The 18,110-nt window shown below is 47.1% G+C and overlaps 1 protein-coding gene across 3 annotated transcripts in view; it reads right to left on the bottom strand.

The window, feature by feature from the left end:
* ACVR2B (activin A receptor type 2B) overlaps positions 1-18,110 on the bottom strand; it is a 138,159-nt gene that overhangs the window by 30,572 nt on the left and 89,477 nt on the right. For all 3 annotated transcript variants that reach the window (XR_014000756.1, XM_081163757.1, XM_081163756.1), the window contains exons 2-4: positions 13,513-13,720; positions 7,468-7,577; positions 1,859-2,010 (exon numbers count right to left, since the gene is read on the bottom strand). Coding sequence is in view for 2 of the 3 variants with exons in the window: in XM_081163757.1 (XP_081019883.1) it covers positions 1,859-2,010; positions 7,468-7,577; positions 13,513-13,720 (470 nt within the window). In the remaining variant the exon portion in view is untranslated. The remainder of the gene's footprint in view (positions 1-1,858; positions 2,011-7,467; positions 7,578-13,512; positions 13,721-18,110) is intronic.

Below are 18,110 nucleotides of genomic sequence, written 5' to 3'. Positions count from 1 at the left end.
ATTAGAGGATTCCCAAGGATCCTAAAGGCAGTCTTTTCAATTTCAAACCGGGAGAAGCATCTCTTAGGTCTTCCAGCCTGGGCCTGGTGACATAAATGTAGGTGAGGGGCTCTCCTATTCCCAGGAAGCTTACTCAGGACTTAAAGATAAAGGTAAAGGGACCCCTGACCATTAGGTCCAGTCGTGGCCGACTCTGGGTTTGCGGCGCTCATCTCGCTTTATTGGCCAAGGGAGCCGGTGTACAGCTTCCGGGTCATGTGGCCAGCATGACTAAGCCGCTTCTGGCGAACCAGAGCAGTGCACGGAAACACCGTTTACCTTCCCGCCGGAGTGGTACCTATTTATCTACTTGCACTTTGATGTGCTTTCGAACTGCTAGGTTGGCAGAAGCAAGGACTGAGCAACGGGAGCTCACCCCATCGCAGGGATTCGAACCGCCGACCTTCTAATCAGCAAGTCCTAGGCTCTGTGGTTTAACCCACAGCGCCACCAGCATCCCCTACTCAGGACTTACTCAGAGGTAAATAGAGGATGTAAGGAAAGGCTTCAAGTAAAACAGAATTAGTGGCCCACTTCCTCAAGGTGGGGAGCAGGAAAGGCAGGTAAAATGGGCCACCACTTCTGTTTTACTCAATGCTATTCCTTACATTCGCTATTTACATCGAAGTTTGTTTCGCACGTTATGTAAAAGCAAACCCAAGTTTTTGCCGCTACAGGTACATTGAATGGGGTAGCTGCAGCCAATCTCAGCCCCATGGTGAATGTACACATGAGACATACTTGAAGATATCTGATTGTTGCATGCCTACATTGAACACGTGGTTGTCTTAAGAAGCTAAAAATGTAATTTGCCCAAGTCTCCAAACTATAAGGGCTTTACGAATACAAAGTCTGACCTTGGTAAGTTTTTATCACAATGCATTTGAAAAGGACTAATATGCCTTAACGCTTAAATGTCTCCATCTGTACACTTTCAACGCTAAGGAATGGCAGTGACCTGTTTCTGAACCTCAAAAATCTGATTCAGTAAAGAAAACAATGAAAAGAAATAAAAGAAATATTTCCTTCCAGTGTTTCAGTTGACTGGCTTTAGCGTCACGCATTATCCTAACTAAAAGTGTTAATTCAACAGGAAAATGAGGCCAGTGCAAACTCAAGCAACTTTTCACCCAACAGTCACAGAACTTTTAAAAAGTAATATTCTGTATGAGATATTCAAAGTTGTTTTGTGGCGACTATGACACTTTTTCTTGGCCATACCTAGACCGCCCTGCCTTCCCCAATTATGTTTGAAATAGAGTACGGGGAGCCATTTTGTTTTGTGTGGTTTTTTTAAAAAAACAACAACACAGAACAAACTGGGTGGAAAGGTTCGCTTAATCCACCATCCAGCCAAATAGTAGCCAGTTAAGACACCTCTGGGAAGCTCACAAACGGTGCTCAAAGGGACAGTTTCTTTCTCTTGTTTCTCCCCAGCATCTGGTTCTCAGGAGGTAAACAGCCTGTATTCATGGGATTGCACTAAGTTAGAGGCGCTTTGCAGAGTGCCTATTGCGCAGTCAAAACATTGCTGCGCAAGCGGAAAGGCAAGTACATTACTAAAGGTACTTACGCAACAGGTTGCACAACAGCAACCAGCTGTTGCACGAGGGGAAAAGAAAACCATGTGGCTGAAGACTGTCGCGCCACAGATTCCACAGCAAGAACCGGCTATTGCGCGAAGAGAATCAGCAGCTTCTCCCCTGTTTATCTGCCCTGCTCTCCCTTTCTAAATCCTGTTTGCAGAAGCGGTTTCTGCAAATGCTTAGCTGCCTGAAACCACCCTTAGTTTCCCAGGTGCTCCTTGCTTCTCGCCTACCTCACTGATGTCGACGTGCCCGTAGGGAGGCTTGCGGTGACGGTACATCCAGAAGGCAAGGAGAATGGCGATGGAGAGGGCAATGATGGGAAGCAGAGAGTAAACCAGAATGTTGAGCAGCGAGAGGCTTGGCGGCGGAGGCTCATAGACCACTGCAGGAAGAGGAGGGAAGGAACAGTAAGGATCCCAGACAGGGTAAGAATTGTCTTGCCGCTTAAGACGAAATGACCGTTCGCTCCAGCATCCCAAGGCAGAATTCCATCACCCTGGTTGGATTTTGGTTCTTCATTTATTTTAATTTGTTTATTGCGTTAATACCCCCAAAACAACCCTGTGAGGTTGGCTAGGCTGAGAGACAGTTGGCTGCCTCCACGGTCACATATGGCTGAGTGGGGATTTGAGTTTATACAGAATGTAATAGGCTATTAATATCTGCATGCATTAATTGGATAAGAACACTATATCAATTTATATAAGAGTGTATAGGAGTTTATTACACTGCATTTTTGTTAATGCACCTCTTTGATCTGTTTTCCCTCACACCGCACACCCTGTTCTGCCCGCACAGGGGCCAGTTATTTAGTGATAGCAAATCTGCGTATTAGGTTGAAGGAATAACATTGCTGCCCCTTTAAGAAAAGATAGTGCCTTTCCCCCCTTTTGAGACCCCAAGGCAGGTTGGGAAATGTAGGCACACCAATAGTCTACTTTCTATTGGCTCTGCCAGAGAGCAGGAAAATACCTCCCTCCTATTGGCTCTGGCCAGAGTGGGAAGAAGCCTCCCTTTCTCCTTTGTAATCTAGTGACAGCCTAGTTATGGCAAAGTCCAACAAGAAGGGCAAACTCACTTTGTCCTTACAGAGCTCCACAGAAAACTTCATTCAGAGCCATAGAACAGCCTATTGGAATGCAAGCAATATTTCTACATGTGCCTCAATTATCTTCAATAAATCTTTGTATGAGAGCTTTGTGGAGTTTTGTTAATACTATCCACAAAGAGAGAGAAATCTCCAGACAGAACAGTAAGGACGAATGAATGATGCGCTCTCTTTCTCCCTAACAAGAATTTGCAACTGAAAGTGGTTTACAAATCACCCTTCCCTTTGTGCATGTGAAACCAGCCCTGTTGGTCTCCCAGAGCAGTTTACAAATGCAAACAAGGTTCTCAAAGTATCAGCCTGCAAGCTCCCTAGCCCTGGGATTCTCCCTGCCTATGCTCTGCATTGAAGAAAAGTGCACCCTGCTTTTCCTAGCAACTCTGCAAACTTATGCAACTCAGTAACTCTCCTCACCCAGCAAGCCTTCTCCACTGCAATTCCATTGAAGTGCTAATTCTCCACTGCAAACCCCACATACCTTCTCAAACAGCTAAACTGAAAGATTACAGGAATAAAACCCTCCAGAGAAAGCCACACCTCATCTAATGTTGAGATATGGTACCGCAGCCTGGCAATTTTAAGTGTATTTGAACCAGATTCTTAAAGAAAACGGGAGACCATTCTGAAAACACAACCAAACAGGGGAAGAGACAGGAAGTAGCTTCTGATACAACTAATGGTGACACAGGGTCTTCAGGTCAAAACAGACTTAGGAAGCTGACCCCCAAAATGAGAGCTACCTTAGAGGAACAGAAGGCAAATCAGCTAAGGCGGCTTGACAGAGGCTGCAGAAGGACATTCTGGAGACTGATGGTGCAACACTCCTGGAGAATATGCCTCACCAGAGGACCTGCTTGGCCAAACGCCTGGTGCAATGGACATCTTACACAGATTGCCTCTCCGCCATTTTTGCGCAACTACACCCCAGTGATACCTGCGATGAGTGGCTGCATTTCAAGCAGGTTAACGGCCAGAAGGACTCCACTTTTCATGAGGCCATGAACACTTTGGAGAAGCGCATAAAGCAGTGGTGTCCAAACTTTTTTCAAAGAGGGCCAGATTTGATGAAGTGAAGGGCCATGAGCAGTGGTGTAGCGTGGGTTGTCAGCACCCGGGGCAAGGCAAGTAATTTGCGCCCCCTAACCCGTGGATTTGCGCCCCCTAACCCTAACCCCCAGATGTTGCGCCCGGTGCGGCCGGCCCCCCCTGCACCCCCCACGCTACGCCACTGGCCATGAGGGCTGACCAAAGGACCGACCAAAGTTGTTGAGCTTTTTTTCAGGCCTGAAGTTGTTGAGCTTTTAGGGTTGAAGTTGGGGTTTTTTAGGATTTTACCTCAAGAAATAAACCGCCACAGGGCCAGATTAGGCCCCCGAAACAGACTTTGGACATGCCTGGCATAAAGGAACAAGAAGCACTGCTTCTCACAGAGGCTGACAAGACAGCTGATGAACCAAAGCCGCATTCTCAAGGCAGTGGCCCAGGCTTCTCTACTGTTAAGGTCTTACTCCAGCTCCATCTCAAGTTTGTCAGTAGTCACTTCAGGACGCCACTCCTCACAGCACAAACACTCTCCTTGTTCTCGCCGCTCCTCGCTGACAGGGAGCTCTCACTCCCACTCCTACGCCAACAGATCGTCTTATCCATCCAGAGCATCACGTATGGCAGATGAAGTAACCCTCACAAAGGAGGAGGCAGCAGCTGCGGGAAAGCACGTCGAGTTTGCCAAGAAGGAAGAAGTCTTGAGGAGAGAAGCTGCGGTGCAGGAAGCTAAGCTTCGTACCTTGAAACAAGAGGCAACAGCTGCACAGGTTACCGCTCTCCATCACCCTCATCTTAGATCGATCACCAATCAGATTCCCACTCTGGATCCCGAGGCACCGATTCTGCTGCTACTAGGAGTAAACTGCTCTGAGCTGCTTTTGTGCAGTGAACCATCTTTCACCAATGTGGGCCTCAACGTCTTCGGACCTTGGAGCGTGGTTACACACAAGACAAGGGGAGGTCAAGCTAACAGTAAGCGTTGGGCAGTTCTCTTGACGTGTTTGAGTATCCGTGCTGCCCAAATCAAGGTCCTTGAGTTCATGGGACACTTCCAGCCTCATCAATGCCCTGAGAAGATTCGTGGCCATATGTGGGCCTATCAGACTCCTCAGGTATGATTGTGGCACAAATTCCGTGGGTGATTTCTCCATGAAACCCTCAACATGCAAATATGTTGCATCGCCCCTTCCAGTCACTACACACCATTACCTCAAGTTAAAAGTAAAGGGACCCCTGACCATTAGGTCCAGTCGCGGACGACTCTGGGGTTGCGACGCTCATCTCGCTTTATTGGCTGAGGGAGCCGGCGTACAGCTTCCAGGTCATGTGGCCAGCATGACTAAGCCGCTTCTGGTGAACCAGAGCAGTGCACGGAAACGTCGTTTACCTTCCCGCCGGAGTGGTACCTATTTATCTACTTGCACTTTGATGTGCTTTCAAACTGCTAGGTTGGCAAGAGCAGGGACCGAGCAATGGAAGCTCACCCCATCACAGGGATTCGAACCGCCGACCTTCTGATCGGCAAGCCCTAGGCTCTGTGGCTTAACCCACAGCACCACCCGCGTCCCATACCTCAAGTTAGAGAAGATAAAAAGAGTGCTGCCATATCAGGCCAATGGGCCATCCTAGGTGGCACGTCCTGCTTTGCCACCTGAGGAGAAAGGAGCAGCGTCACTTTCTCCTGCCCTTCCCCTCCCACCATACCTGCTCCCACCGGCCCTGCTTGTCTGCCCACACTCCTGCAATTTCGGGAGAGACTGTGCCCGATCTGAGCAATTTCGGGTGTGATTTTAGCCGGTGCTGGCGGCACTTCTACGCTGGCAGCAGGGCGCCCACGGGGCAGCCACCCTAGGGGCTTCTGCTGCCTGAGGCATCCTCCTCAGTCTGCTTAATGGCAGAGCCAGCTGCGCCCGGCATCCTGTCCTCTGTAGCCAACCAGATGCCTCTGGGAAGGCCACCAGCAGAACCTGAGCACAACAGCTCTGTGATCCCCATCAACGATCACCCAGGGCCATGCTGTCTCCAACAGTGGAGGCAGAATGCAGCCATCATGACTAAGCTTTCAGTCGGGAATAGCTTCCAAGGAACCACCTGACTAGGTTCAAGGTGCTGATACCAGTGTACAAAGAAGCATTATACTGCCTGGGACCAGGATACTCAAAAGATGGTCTTGCCCTTCATATTGATCACTATACTCTGTAGGGGAGGACCTCCTTGTAGAGACCATCTCATCAGGACTCCTCTTCGGTGAGGGCGCAACCTTTTGGAACTCCTTCCCATTACATCTCAGACAGGCGGTGTCTCTCTGTCCACTTTCTGGCGTATGCTGAAGAGCTTCCTTTCCCCACCGATCTTTCAGGTGAAGATTTTTTCTACCCGAGTCTGCATCAGTACAGGCCTTTATCTTGCATACAGATGGACGCTTTTGCTCTTGGTGTTTTTCACAGTTACACTGCTAGATGAGTTTAAGTGCCCCGAGTTTTAAGGGTGCTGCTAATGCAAAGTTTCACCTTGGAGACTTTTTTTTTTAAGCACTTCAAAAGGACTATAATGTGTTGCTCTCAAATGGTCTGAATGCTACTGGATCCATCCGTGCAATATCAACGCAGGGGGGAAAGGAATTACTGACTCATTTGTTTACCTCCAATCTGATTCAGCAAAAAAAAACCGAAGGAAGAAAATAAATTATTTCCCCCCTCCTGCATTTCAATTGGGTTGGCTTTGTCGTTGCATGTTACAAAGCATTATTTTGAAAGGGGGGAAATATCACAATGCACCTTGCTCTAGCTTTCTATCCGTTGCCTTGCTCGTTTTCTACCGCTTGGATTGGATTTGGCTTTTAACAGAGATTCTGGTTTTGAATTCTTGTTTGCTTCATAGAATCATAGAGTTGGAAGAGACCACAAGGGCCATCGAGTCCAACCCCCTGCCAAGCAGGAAACACCATCAGAGCACTCCTGACATATGGTTGTCAAGCCTCTGCTTAAAGACCTCCAAAGAAGGAGACTCCACCATACTCCAAGTCACCTGATTATTTGGCCAAGCTGGTTCTGGGTTTGAAAACCTGGCTTGCCCAAGTCTAGCCTCTGCACTGGGGGAGGGCCGTAGCTCAGTGGCAGAACACCTGCCTAGGAAGCAGAAGGTTGTGGGTTCGATCCCCAGCAGGTAGGACTAGGAGAGACCCCTGCCTGAAACATTGGGCTGCCCCCTGGGGGTGAGAGTAGACCATGCTGAGCTAGATGAATCAACAGATCGTTATTCAGCAGCTTCCTATCTTCCTTAGCACCACTACTTACCATGCCAGCTGCCATTTGGCCAAGAGCTAATTGAGATACTTAGCTAAATCTGTGCAAACCAGACTATCTCATTCCCTTCCCACAAGCGCTCTGCCTGCAGTGATGCGCCCCAGAAATCCTGCCAGAGAGAAAAGGAGCGCATTTCTTTTGCTTCACGGGTGGAGAGAGACGAGCGTGCAATTCACTTCACCCAGAAGACCGGGAAACAACTAAGAAACATTTTGTAGAAACTTAAAATTTTTGAGAACTCCTCAACTCTGCAATATGAAATGCCACTGCTCTAATTAGGTTCCGTGTTCTATTGCCGAGCCAGGAATTCAAGGTTAGCAGAAACCCACTGAAGTCAGCTTCCAATACAAAGAGTTTTGTTCTTGATAAAGAAAAGCCTCACCTTCTGGGCCAGTAACTTCGGGTAGGTGAGTGAACTTCTCATTGCAGTAGTTTCCTTCGCAGCAGCAGAAAAACACTTGTGGGCTCTCTTCTGTGGCCACACATTCCTGCCTATATATATAAATATATACAGCAAGACAACACAAAAGAAAATAAGATAAAAGTCAGTGGATTCTTATATTGCCCTCAGAAGAAAGGAGCACAATGAATTGTCTTTATCCTATTTAATGCCGGCTTTCTGCTGTATTTTGCCAATCCACCGAACCTTTTGTTATAAGGAGGCAGAAAGCTCGCCGCATGAGATCTCAAGAGCCCTTTACGCGCACAGGAACTTTGCAGAAGGGCGAGTTAAAACTCTTAAAGGTATAGCCTCAATATACAAGTTTCGCTCCAATATCTTTGCACTTTGAGAACATATACATGCCCACACGTTGCTTCCCCATTGTATTTCAAAGGAAACAGGCAGACGGGACAAGGAACCTTTCCAGCACCACACAGAGCCACTGCAGCAATGTTATTACGAGATGAAAGGCCAGGGCTAAGCTACCTGAAAAGGCCAGCTGCCCCCATGTTTCTCCCCCAGAGGCATGTGCAGAGGGGTAAGGGACACGAGGCGGCCATGGCTGTTTAACGGCTTCTTTCATGGTGCCATTAGAACATTTCCCAAAGTTAAGACACCATGAGCAGCGGTTTGGGGGTTTGCTTGCTTTTTTTAAAAAAACAGTAATTTACAGGTGGGACTTTGCTGCCAATGAGTCTTCTCTTTTGTGGCAAATTGCACCAAATCCACCTGTAAATGATGCCAGCAAATGCCTGCCAGCACAGCATTGCCGCAATTAAACCGCACCTGTATGAAGGCGGTTGCCGTCCTCTGCTTCAAATTATAAAGGTAAAGGGAGCCCTGACCATTAGGTCCAGTCGTGACTGACTCTGGGGTTGTGGTAATCATCTTGCTTTATTGGCTGAGGGAGCCGGCATACAGCTTCCGGGTCATGTGACCAGCATGACTAAGCCACTTCTGGCGAACCAGAGCAGCGCACGGAAACACCGTTTACCTTCCCGCCGGAGCGGTACCTATTTATCTACTTGCACTTTGACGTGCTTTCAAACTGCTAGGTGGGCAGGAGCAGGGACCGAGCAACGGGAGCTCACCCCATCGCGGGCATTCGAACCGCCGACCTTCTGATCGGCAAGCCCTAGGCTCTGTGGTTTAACCCACAGCGCCACCCGCGTCCCGTTGTCCTATCTTAAGATGCTACTTAACAACACTGCACCAACTCTTCCACTTATCAATGGTTGCTTTTGGAAGTGTATAGACTAAACCCTTCAGGGAAGCAAAAATTACTTTACGATCTTTCCAAACCACAGATTTTCCTTCTTCTGCAGCAGTCTGACCTGCTTCCCCTGGTCAAGCGATGATCTGAGCCAATGTGATAAGGGAGAATGATTTGTGGCAACTGCTTCCTGTGTGATGCTATCGAGCAGTGAGCCGCAGCAAGCTCTGAGCTCATTTATAAGTTATGCCCGTCCATTCATTTGCACAAATAGCTGCTCACACTTGTGGCCAATGCCTCACATAGGAATTGCAGTTGGCTCCAGGAGCTCTGTACTGATGGAAAGGGAGAACGAAAACAAGAGAACAGAAACCTTGGGTATCTACCTCAAGCTGTCTGTAACGGAAGCTACATGCCAACAAATTTCCCTGCAATGCCCTCTGTCCTTTTTTAAAAGATTTGTTTTCCCTTGTTTACTTTTTCTTTTTTTCTCTTTGCATAACTTCCATTAGAGGATTCAGTCAGTGGCTACTGATTATATTAGGCTTCCTCAAACTCAGCCCTCCAGATGTTTTTGGCCTGCATCTCCCATGATCCCTAGCTAGCGGGACCAGTGGTAAGGGATCATGGGAATTGTAGCCTCAAAATGTCTGGAGGGCCAACTTTGAGGAAGCCTGGATTATATGGACCATAGCATAGTGGCAAAGTATCCGACTTGAACGCAGAAGGTCCCGGGATCAATCCCTGACCATTATTTTTATTTATTTAATTAAATAATAACGTGTGCAGAGGCAGGCGACCAAGATGATCAAAGTTCTGGAAACCAAGCCGTATGAGGAACGGTTGAAGGAGCTGGGTATATTTAGCATGGAAAAGAGGAGACCGAGAGGGAGATATGGTAGCAATCTTCAAATATCTGACGGGCTGTCACACAAAGGATGGAGCAAGCTTGTTTTCTCCTGCTCTGGAGGCAGGAGAACCGATGGCTTCCGAACCAACGGCTTCCAAGCCAACGACTTCAAGTTACAAGAAAGGAGATTTTGACTAAACATCAGGAAGAACTTTCTGACCGCAAGAGCTGTTTGACAGTGGAATGGTCGTCCCTTGGGAGGTGGTAAACTCTCCTTCCTTGGAGGTTTTTAAGCAGAAGATGGATGGCCATCTGCCATGGATAATTTAGTTGGGATTCCTGCATTGCAGTTGGGTAGGATAAACAAGCTTTGGGGGTCCCTTTCAACTCTACGATCCTATCATCATTAAATGTTCATCCCACCTATCTTCCTCCCATTCTCATTGTCCACCTTTCCTCAGGGCTCAGTCTGCGTCACTTCCCAAAAGGAGAGGGCAAACTCAGGGTAGCTCAGTGGCAGATAATCTGCTTTGCAACCAGGAGGTTCACAGGTTCGATTCCCAGCACCTCCAGGTAGGGCTGGGAAAAAGATTCCCTGCCCAAAACCCTGAGAAACTGCTACCAGTCAGTGTAGACAGTGCTAAGCTAGATAGGCCAATGTTTTGACTGACCTACAGTGTGTTGGGCTGCTTCATGGGCTCCTAGGAATTGTTTCTCTTCTATTAGTTATAGTCCTCCACTTTCAGTTATTGTTAGAAGCATAATAATACAATACTGGCCGGGGAGAAAGCCCTCAATACATTTCAGACGTCTTCCAAAGCCTTTGGCTGACAGTAAGCAAAAACTTGAGTAATCAAGGGATAAGGGACAAGATACAATGCCTGTGTATGTGTGAACAGGTGTGCTGGGAAGGCAGAATGAAAACAGCCGCTCTAAAAGCAGGGCCATTATCACCCTGGCTAAGTGTGCTTTTCTGCTCCAGTAGGCAGCTCCAAATGACTAAGTTCTCCTTTTCTGCAGAACGTGGCTCTCGGAAGAACACGCTGCTCTCCACGTAATTGTACAGAACATTTCTCAGGGCACGCCAGAAATTATCGAGCATTTACTGTGTGAAAACACCCAGAAGCTCCTTAGCTTCCTGGATTTCACAACTGCGAGGAAAAGCAGGCCTTTAACGTTTGCTCTTATATGTAGATACACCAAATTAAAGGAGTTGAAAAGATGGGATTTAACAGGCCTGCAGTCATGTATAATAAAACTGCTCCTTGTTGCTGAAAAGATGGGAGTATTCCTTCCTTCCTCTATCACAACCCTTTCTGGTCCCCAGTCTCCAGGTGTTTTGCGAACTTTCTGCTGGTTTTCAGGCATGGGATAATTTGATGGGGCAGGCTAGTAAACTAATTGCAGCTACTTTAGTATAAGGTTCCCCGGTTACGTGGCAAATTGGGCTTTTTGAGCACTTGTGCTTCCAAGGGCGGGGAGAGGCCAGTCAACAGGAAGTGATGCCATAAAGCAGCGCCAGATTTAAGGCAATGCGGGCGGTTCCCCTGCATAGGGTGCTGAGCTGAAGGGGAGCAAAATAATAGTCAATAGTAATTATTGTAAAAATGAGAAATATCGAAGGGGGTGGACCAAATTTTGTCCTTGCTCAAGGCCTGTTAGCAAAGTACGCCCCTGTATAGAGGGGAGGAGTTTGGGTCATTTATTAAGAGGGATAAGGAAACCGTGGCTCTTTCAGACTTGCTTGACTACAACTCCCATGATCCCTGCCCACTGGCCATGCTGCATAGGGCTGATGGGAGTTGGAGTCCAGCAACATCTGGAGGCTTGCATGTTCTCCCTGCCCCCCTCCCCATTCTCATGGGATTCCTTTTAGAGGAGGGTACGCCAAGCAGGAGCGGCAACAATAGATGCTGGCGTTAGATTACTCGCCGTCATCATAATTTATTCCCATTTATAGAAGCAATTCATATACTAGGTGCGCTACACGAATAAAAAAACCACCTATCGCAGTAATCCATAAATTAAAGGCGACCAAGAAATACGCAGCGGCGCAAAGCTTGAGATGGGGGGGAAATAATGGCAGGAGGTGTGGGGAAAATATAGGACATTATACCGGTCAAAAGATGAGAAGCAAAGAGCCATCTCACCACCACACCCTACGAGACTGGGAAGAGGAAGGGAAGTCTAAGAGTGGTAATGCCAACTGGAGAAATTTCTGGTTTCTGTAGGAGCAGGAGGAGAAAAAGACTCAGAGAGGGAGATCTTGTAGCATGGCTGATCTGCTAACTGCCGAACAGCAATTTAGAAGGCTGAGCAAGGCAAAGAAATGACAAGGAACATAAACTAAATTAGGAAGATTTTTTTAAAAAGGGACGTGCGGGAGGGGGTTGAGAGCAACATTGCCGGCTAACAGATGCAATGCAGAAATAGGAAATGAATGAATTGCAGAAAAAAGCAGGGCGGGGGAAGAGAACGCTTAAGCCCTAGGAAGATAAGAGAAACTGCAGGAACAGAGGGAACTACCTTATACAGAGTTAGAGCAATGGTCCATCGAGCTCACTATTGCCTACACGGACTGGCAGAGGCTCTGCCAGGTTTCAGGCAGAGGACATTCCCAGCCTTACCTGGAGAAGCCGGGGACTGAACCTGGCACCTTCTGCTTGCAAAGCAGGTGATCAACCACTCAGCCACAGCTCTTCCTCAGATGTCAGCAGGAACAGGCTGAGACTACAACCCTAAACACTCTTATCTAGGAATAATTCTTGTTAAAGTCATTGTGGCTTATTTCTGAGTGGACACGTATAGCTGTAGTCTCCAGCTGAGATGGGGTTTGTGTGTGCATTTGGAAATTAACTAACTGTGAATGTAATGAACGGAATTGTCAAGTTGCAGTTAATATAGTAAGAATTGTAGATGTCAGCAGGCTGGTATTTTTTTGTTTGTCTTTTGTTCTTTAAATTATTAGCAAATAAAAAAGTATTTTAAAAGATTTTTTCTTTTCTTTTGAAAACCAGTCCATTTCAATGGATACTACCAGGGCTTTTTTTTCTCACCAGAACTCAGTGCTGGCACCTCTCAGGTGGGCGCCATTGCCATTATAAGAGAACAAGGGAGGTGTTCATGTTGCGTTCCAGCACCTATTTTTCTAGAAAAATAAGGCCCGTATAGTTAAAGCTATGGTTTTCCCAGTGGTGATGTATGGAAGTGAGAGCTGGACCATAAAGAAGACTGATCGCCGAAGAATTGATGCTTTTGAATTATGGTGCTGGAGGAGACTCTTGAGAGTCCCATGGACTGCAAGAAGATCAAACCGATCCATTCTCAAGGAAAGCAGCCCTGAGTGCTCACTGGAAGGACAGATCATGAAGCTGAGGCTCCAATACTTTGGCCACCTCATGAGAAGACTCCCTGGAAAAGACCCTGATGTTGGGAAAGATGGAGGGCACAAGGAGAAGGGGACGACAGAGGACGAGATGGTTGGACAGTGTTCTCGAAGCTACCAGCACGAGTTTGACCAAACTGCGGGAGGCAGTGGAAGACAGGAGTGCCTGGCATGCTCTAGTCCATGGGATCACAAAGAGTCGGACATGCCTAAACAACAACAGCACTGGATAAAAAAGTGTTTCAGCCACTCTGAAAACTCAAGTGATTGTGTAGGATGGAGGCAAAATTTGCATTCATTGCCCCGCCCCTTTTGCCTCTGGCCCCGCCCAGCGCTGACACGTGGCCCTGTAGATGAAAAAAGGGAGGAGCCTCCCCAACCTGGGCATGGGGCTTCCAGCTGCTATAAACAAAGCTCCCAGCCTGAGCGACTTCATGGCTGAAGCTCCAAGCTCCATGGACTGGAGGGCAAGGGCGCACATGTAAGGAGGAGCGAGGAGTGTGCTGTTGCTCCCTGGTTCTGCCTGTGCCCTCTCACCTGTCGTAGCAGTTGAAGTCGTCAAGCCAGCACCCTTTCTTCACCAGTTCGATGGAGCCGGAGTTGTTTCTCCAGGATGCGTAGCAATGGAGGCGTTTGTCCTTCTCCCCTTCACAGCGCTCCACCCCGCTCTGGTTGGTCTTTTCCAGCTCCCAGTTGGCATTGTAATAGATGCATTCCCGGGTCTCGGCCTCACCATGGCCTGGCCCTGCAGGGGAGGAAAATAATAATAAATAATAATTTTTTATTTATACCCTGCCCTTCCCGGTTCAGGAAACCGGGCTCAGGGCGGCTAACAACAAATTTAAAACACTTAATTGATGCTACCAAAAAAAAAGCATAAAATACGGTATAAAACGTAAATAACAATAAAATCAAAAATCAATTTAGGGAGAAAATCCATCCAATAAACATTAGATGATCCACCAAGGCTAGCTGGCTAAATGAGTCCCACTTGGGCCAGTGAGGAGACCAGGGGAGAACCAGCTGTGGGATCCCAGAGTGGGCAATCTTCACAAAAAGGGAAGGGGGAGGGAAGGAAGGAAGGGGAACAAAAGATCAGGCCAGGTTCAAATTGAAAGCCAGGTGGAATAGCTCTGTCTTACAGGCCCTGCTAAAGGGAGTTAAATCCTGCATGGCCCTGGTGTCATGGGACAGAGCATTCCACCAGGTCGGAGCCTGGTGGAGGATAATCTAACTTCCTTAGGGCCCAGGACCTAAGTTTGCTATGATTATTCATGGACCTTAAGAAGCAAAATGGACGTCGTTCAATGACAACAGCGCCCGGGTATGTGCCTTCACTACCACATGCTTAGCAAGAGGGACAAGACAGCCATACCAGAACACTCTGCTGCATCATTTTTTGTAATCCTTGAAGGGGATGCATCATTTTTTGTAATCCTTGAACACTTACGGAATAATACATTTTCTACAGTGCTGCTTGGCTATTGTTTCAGCTCTGCTATAAGCCATGGCTAGTTGGCTGCCCCCATCGTACCCAACACCACACAAGGAGCCAGTGACAGAGAGGAGGACGTGTAAGTTCTGCCTCCAGGTCAGGCATAGGCAAACTTGGCCCTCCAGATGTTGGGGACTACAATTCCCATCATCCCTAGCTAACAGGACCAGTGGTAAGGGATGATGGGAACTGTAGTCCCAAACATTTGGAGTGCCGGAGTTTGCCTATGTCTGCTCCAGGTCCTCTGGGGTGCTAGGGTTTTTTAAAAGGTATGAAGGCTTCCCAAATGGCTTACTGAGAAGGAAAATGTACATGCAATATTCTGCCCAACCAAAGTGTGATGAAGCCTAAGGGGTTTAACTATTGACACCACCAACTCCTCCCCACCTACCACAGCTTCCTACTACAGAGGAAACATGATGAGGCGCTATAAGTTTCAGAAATAAATAGCACGAGCCTCTTCCGTACGTATTTAATAAGGTGTCCTTTGCACAAACTGCACATACTACGTTCACCAAAACAGAAGATCCTGCTGGCCAGCGGTTTCACAGCAGCCAAACAAACATACACACTGCGTTGTTTTTTCAATCTGAAGAAAAACAGGGATGCAAAACCTCAACACTTATCTCAAACCTAGAAACACGCACAAACCTTACAGTTCCAACAACGCACAAATGTTGAAAGCTGCAGCGCACACACACGCACAAATGTTGAAAGCTGCAGCGCACACACACGGACCACCCACCATTTCTTCTCCTCTGTTCACAAAAAAACAACTGCAAATGATTAAGCAAAAAGTAGGTAATATAGAAATACGCATACTCCACCACTGCTCTTTCTTACCACTAATATTAAATTAAAAGCCAAGATGCTCAAATTAGGGATTGCATTGTTTTCCAGGCTAGCTACAAAGAATGCACTTTGTTGAGAGCATGGACTAGGATTGGCTGAGTGCTGCAGAGACCCGATTGACAAAAATGTTTGCAGAGCTTATCCAATTTCAAATACAGTGGTGCCTCGCAAGACAAAAAGAATCCGTTCTGTGATTCTCTTCGTCTAGCGGTTTTTTCGTCTTGCGAAGCAAGCCCATTGACGGATTAGCGGATTAGCACTATTAGCGGCTTTTAGCGGCTTATCTGCTGATCGGATCAGCTGATAAGCGGCTTAGAAAAAGGGGGGAGGGGAAAAACCCAGCAGGAACTCGCAAGACATTGTCGTCTTGCGAAGCAAGCCCATAGGAAATTCGTTTTGCGAAGCACCTCCAAAACGGAAAAATCATTCATCTAGCGAGTTTTCCGTCTTGCGAGGCATTCGTCTTGCGGGGCACCACTGTAGATGCGGGTAAAGAAAGAGTGTGTGGCTTTGAAATTCCTGGGTTGTTGTTTTTTAATTGCTTGACATTCTCCTTGGGAGAGCTGCTCCCATTGTGATTTTTAAAGAAAAGTTTAATATAGCAACATTCAAACTGGTCCGCGGTCCATCTAGCGAACCCATGTTGCCAAATCCCGATTCAAAACCGTAATAGGAAACTGCATATTTATGATGCAAGTTCAATGGGGGGCTGTAATATTCCCTGGCAAACAGTATCCATTATGCTGTTTGCAGCTGTGCTATTTTGCGGGATGTACAGCAACAACTACAGCTTCCTTAATCAGACATCTGGCAACCGTGGTATTATCCCACTTTGTCCTTCAGTCAAAGGGAGAGGCCATCCTGCTATCAGATGTTCAGGAGTCGGGGTATCAGGTCAAAGCTCCTGTGTGCTTGGGAAGCCATGCAAAAGACTGCTGGAGATTTAGGAGCAGAGAATGCTACCTTCTACTGAGTGAGACCAATGTGCATCTAAGCTCAGTATTCTATGCTGACTAACAGTGGCTCTCCAGGGTTTTCAAGGCAGATAATATAGGTGCCTGGAATTGACCCTGAGACCTTCTGCATGCAAATGCAGGCAATATACTCTGCCACTGAAATGCAAGCTTTAAAAATGTGTTCAATGTCAGGAAAAAGCTGCAGCAGGGTCAGAATCCACAGGCAATGCTTCACCACCTCTTCAGTCAATACAGCAGCCTTCCCCCCTTCCCCCCCATCATGGGGAAATCCTTTTCTCTGAGTCGGAGGATGTTCATTAGATCTATATATAAACCTGAGCTAAAATTCAGAATCCTGAGCCACGAAACCCCAAGTGTGCTGTCAAGGGAGGCAGAACCCTGCAGCCCGTGAAAACTACACAAATTTGCATCTATCTCCTCGCCTTGCATTATTTATTCTCTTGCAGCTCATCATAGGGAAAGTAGAGAGAGTTTTCCAAGGTGCTAATGTACCGTTCCAGCCTCTGACAACCTTCCTGTTTTCTGCATTTTTCCAAGGCACAGCCTCCACCCAGGGCTGGCAGAAAGCAGATCAGGATCTTTTTGGTAAATCAGCTAAGTAGTCTATAACTCCCAATTTTGGAATGCTAGCAACAACAGCAAGGAGAAGGCTTTGGTCTCACACACTTAACTTGCCTGATCCATGAGCAAGTTGTATATCTCTGAGCCTCGGTGTTCACAAATTGTGAAACAGGGCCTTTCAACTGAGACTATGGACACAAATTTGCTCTCGTTAAAACTGGCTGACCATCATAGATTCTGCTGGGGCTTCCCCAGCCCCTCTGTCTCGCAGCAACTCAGATGCAAGCTTATACCTATGTATTCAGTTAACCCTGGCATATGCTCATGGTTTGCAGTAGCAAAAGCTGGCCATGAGGAAGTGACGGGTGAAGGCACCAGCTGGTGTCTGAAAGGTGCAGCAAGACTTTTTTTTTAATAAGCTGGCCCTGTCGGAAGCACAGCACCGTTTGGGCTCTGCGTCAGGATGCACAATGTCCTGGGCCAGCACCGGTAGCAGGGAAATGGCTCCAGGGTTGTGGGTTCAGACCCCACATTGGGCAAAAGATTCCTGCATTGCAAAGGGGTTGGAAGAATGACCCTCGTGGTCCCTCCACCAACCTGACAGTTCTGTGATACTATCGCCAGGTCAGCATGAGCAAGGATGCCATCAGCATCCTACCCAAAAATAGTACAAAAGGTTTTTTACAAAGGTAACAATATCTTTGCTGTTGACAAGAGTCTCCTCTTTCTTTGTATGTTGCTATTTCACGAAACACATAATTAACTGGGATTTATTTATTTACTTGCATATCCAAGGTTTTAACACGCTTTCTTTCAGAAAGGGTGCACCTCTCAGAAAACGGTTAAGGATAATTATCTTTTAATCGTTTTGTGCCTTAAGCTCCCGCACACAGGGTGGTTTTGTGGCAAGCTTTGCCCTCTATAGCAAAACCCCTTTCTCCCTCCCCTTTTCAGCTTCATTCATTCATTCATTTTATATACCGCCCTATACCCAGCGGTCTCAGGGCGGTTCACAGAACAAAATCAAAATATAAAACCACAAAATATATAATCAAAATAAAAAAACAACCCAACCCCCCCAAAAAACCCCACATTTTAAAAGGGCATAGAATGAGATAAAAGCAATTGGAGACAAGGAAATTATTCAAAAGGAATAAGGCCTTTATTACATTTCTTTTTCCCAAGCTGCTAATAAAAGGCAGGCCTTGAGATGCAGAGAATGTGTTTAAAAGGACACATTATGATTAGCT

This window comes from Podarcis bocagei (assembly GCF_964188305.1).
Source record: "Podarcis bocagei genome assembly, chromosome: 12".
Taxonomy (NCBI): Eukaryota; Metazoa; Chordata; class Lepidosauria; order Squamata; family Lacertidae; genus Podarcis; species Podarcis bocagei.
Note: the sequence above shows the minus strand (reverse complement) of the source record. Positions and strands in the feature narration are given on the sequence as shown.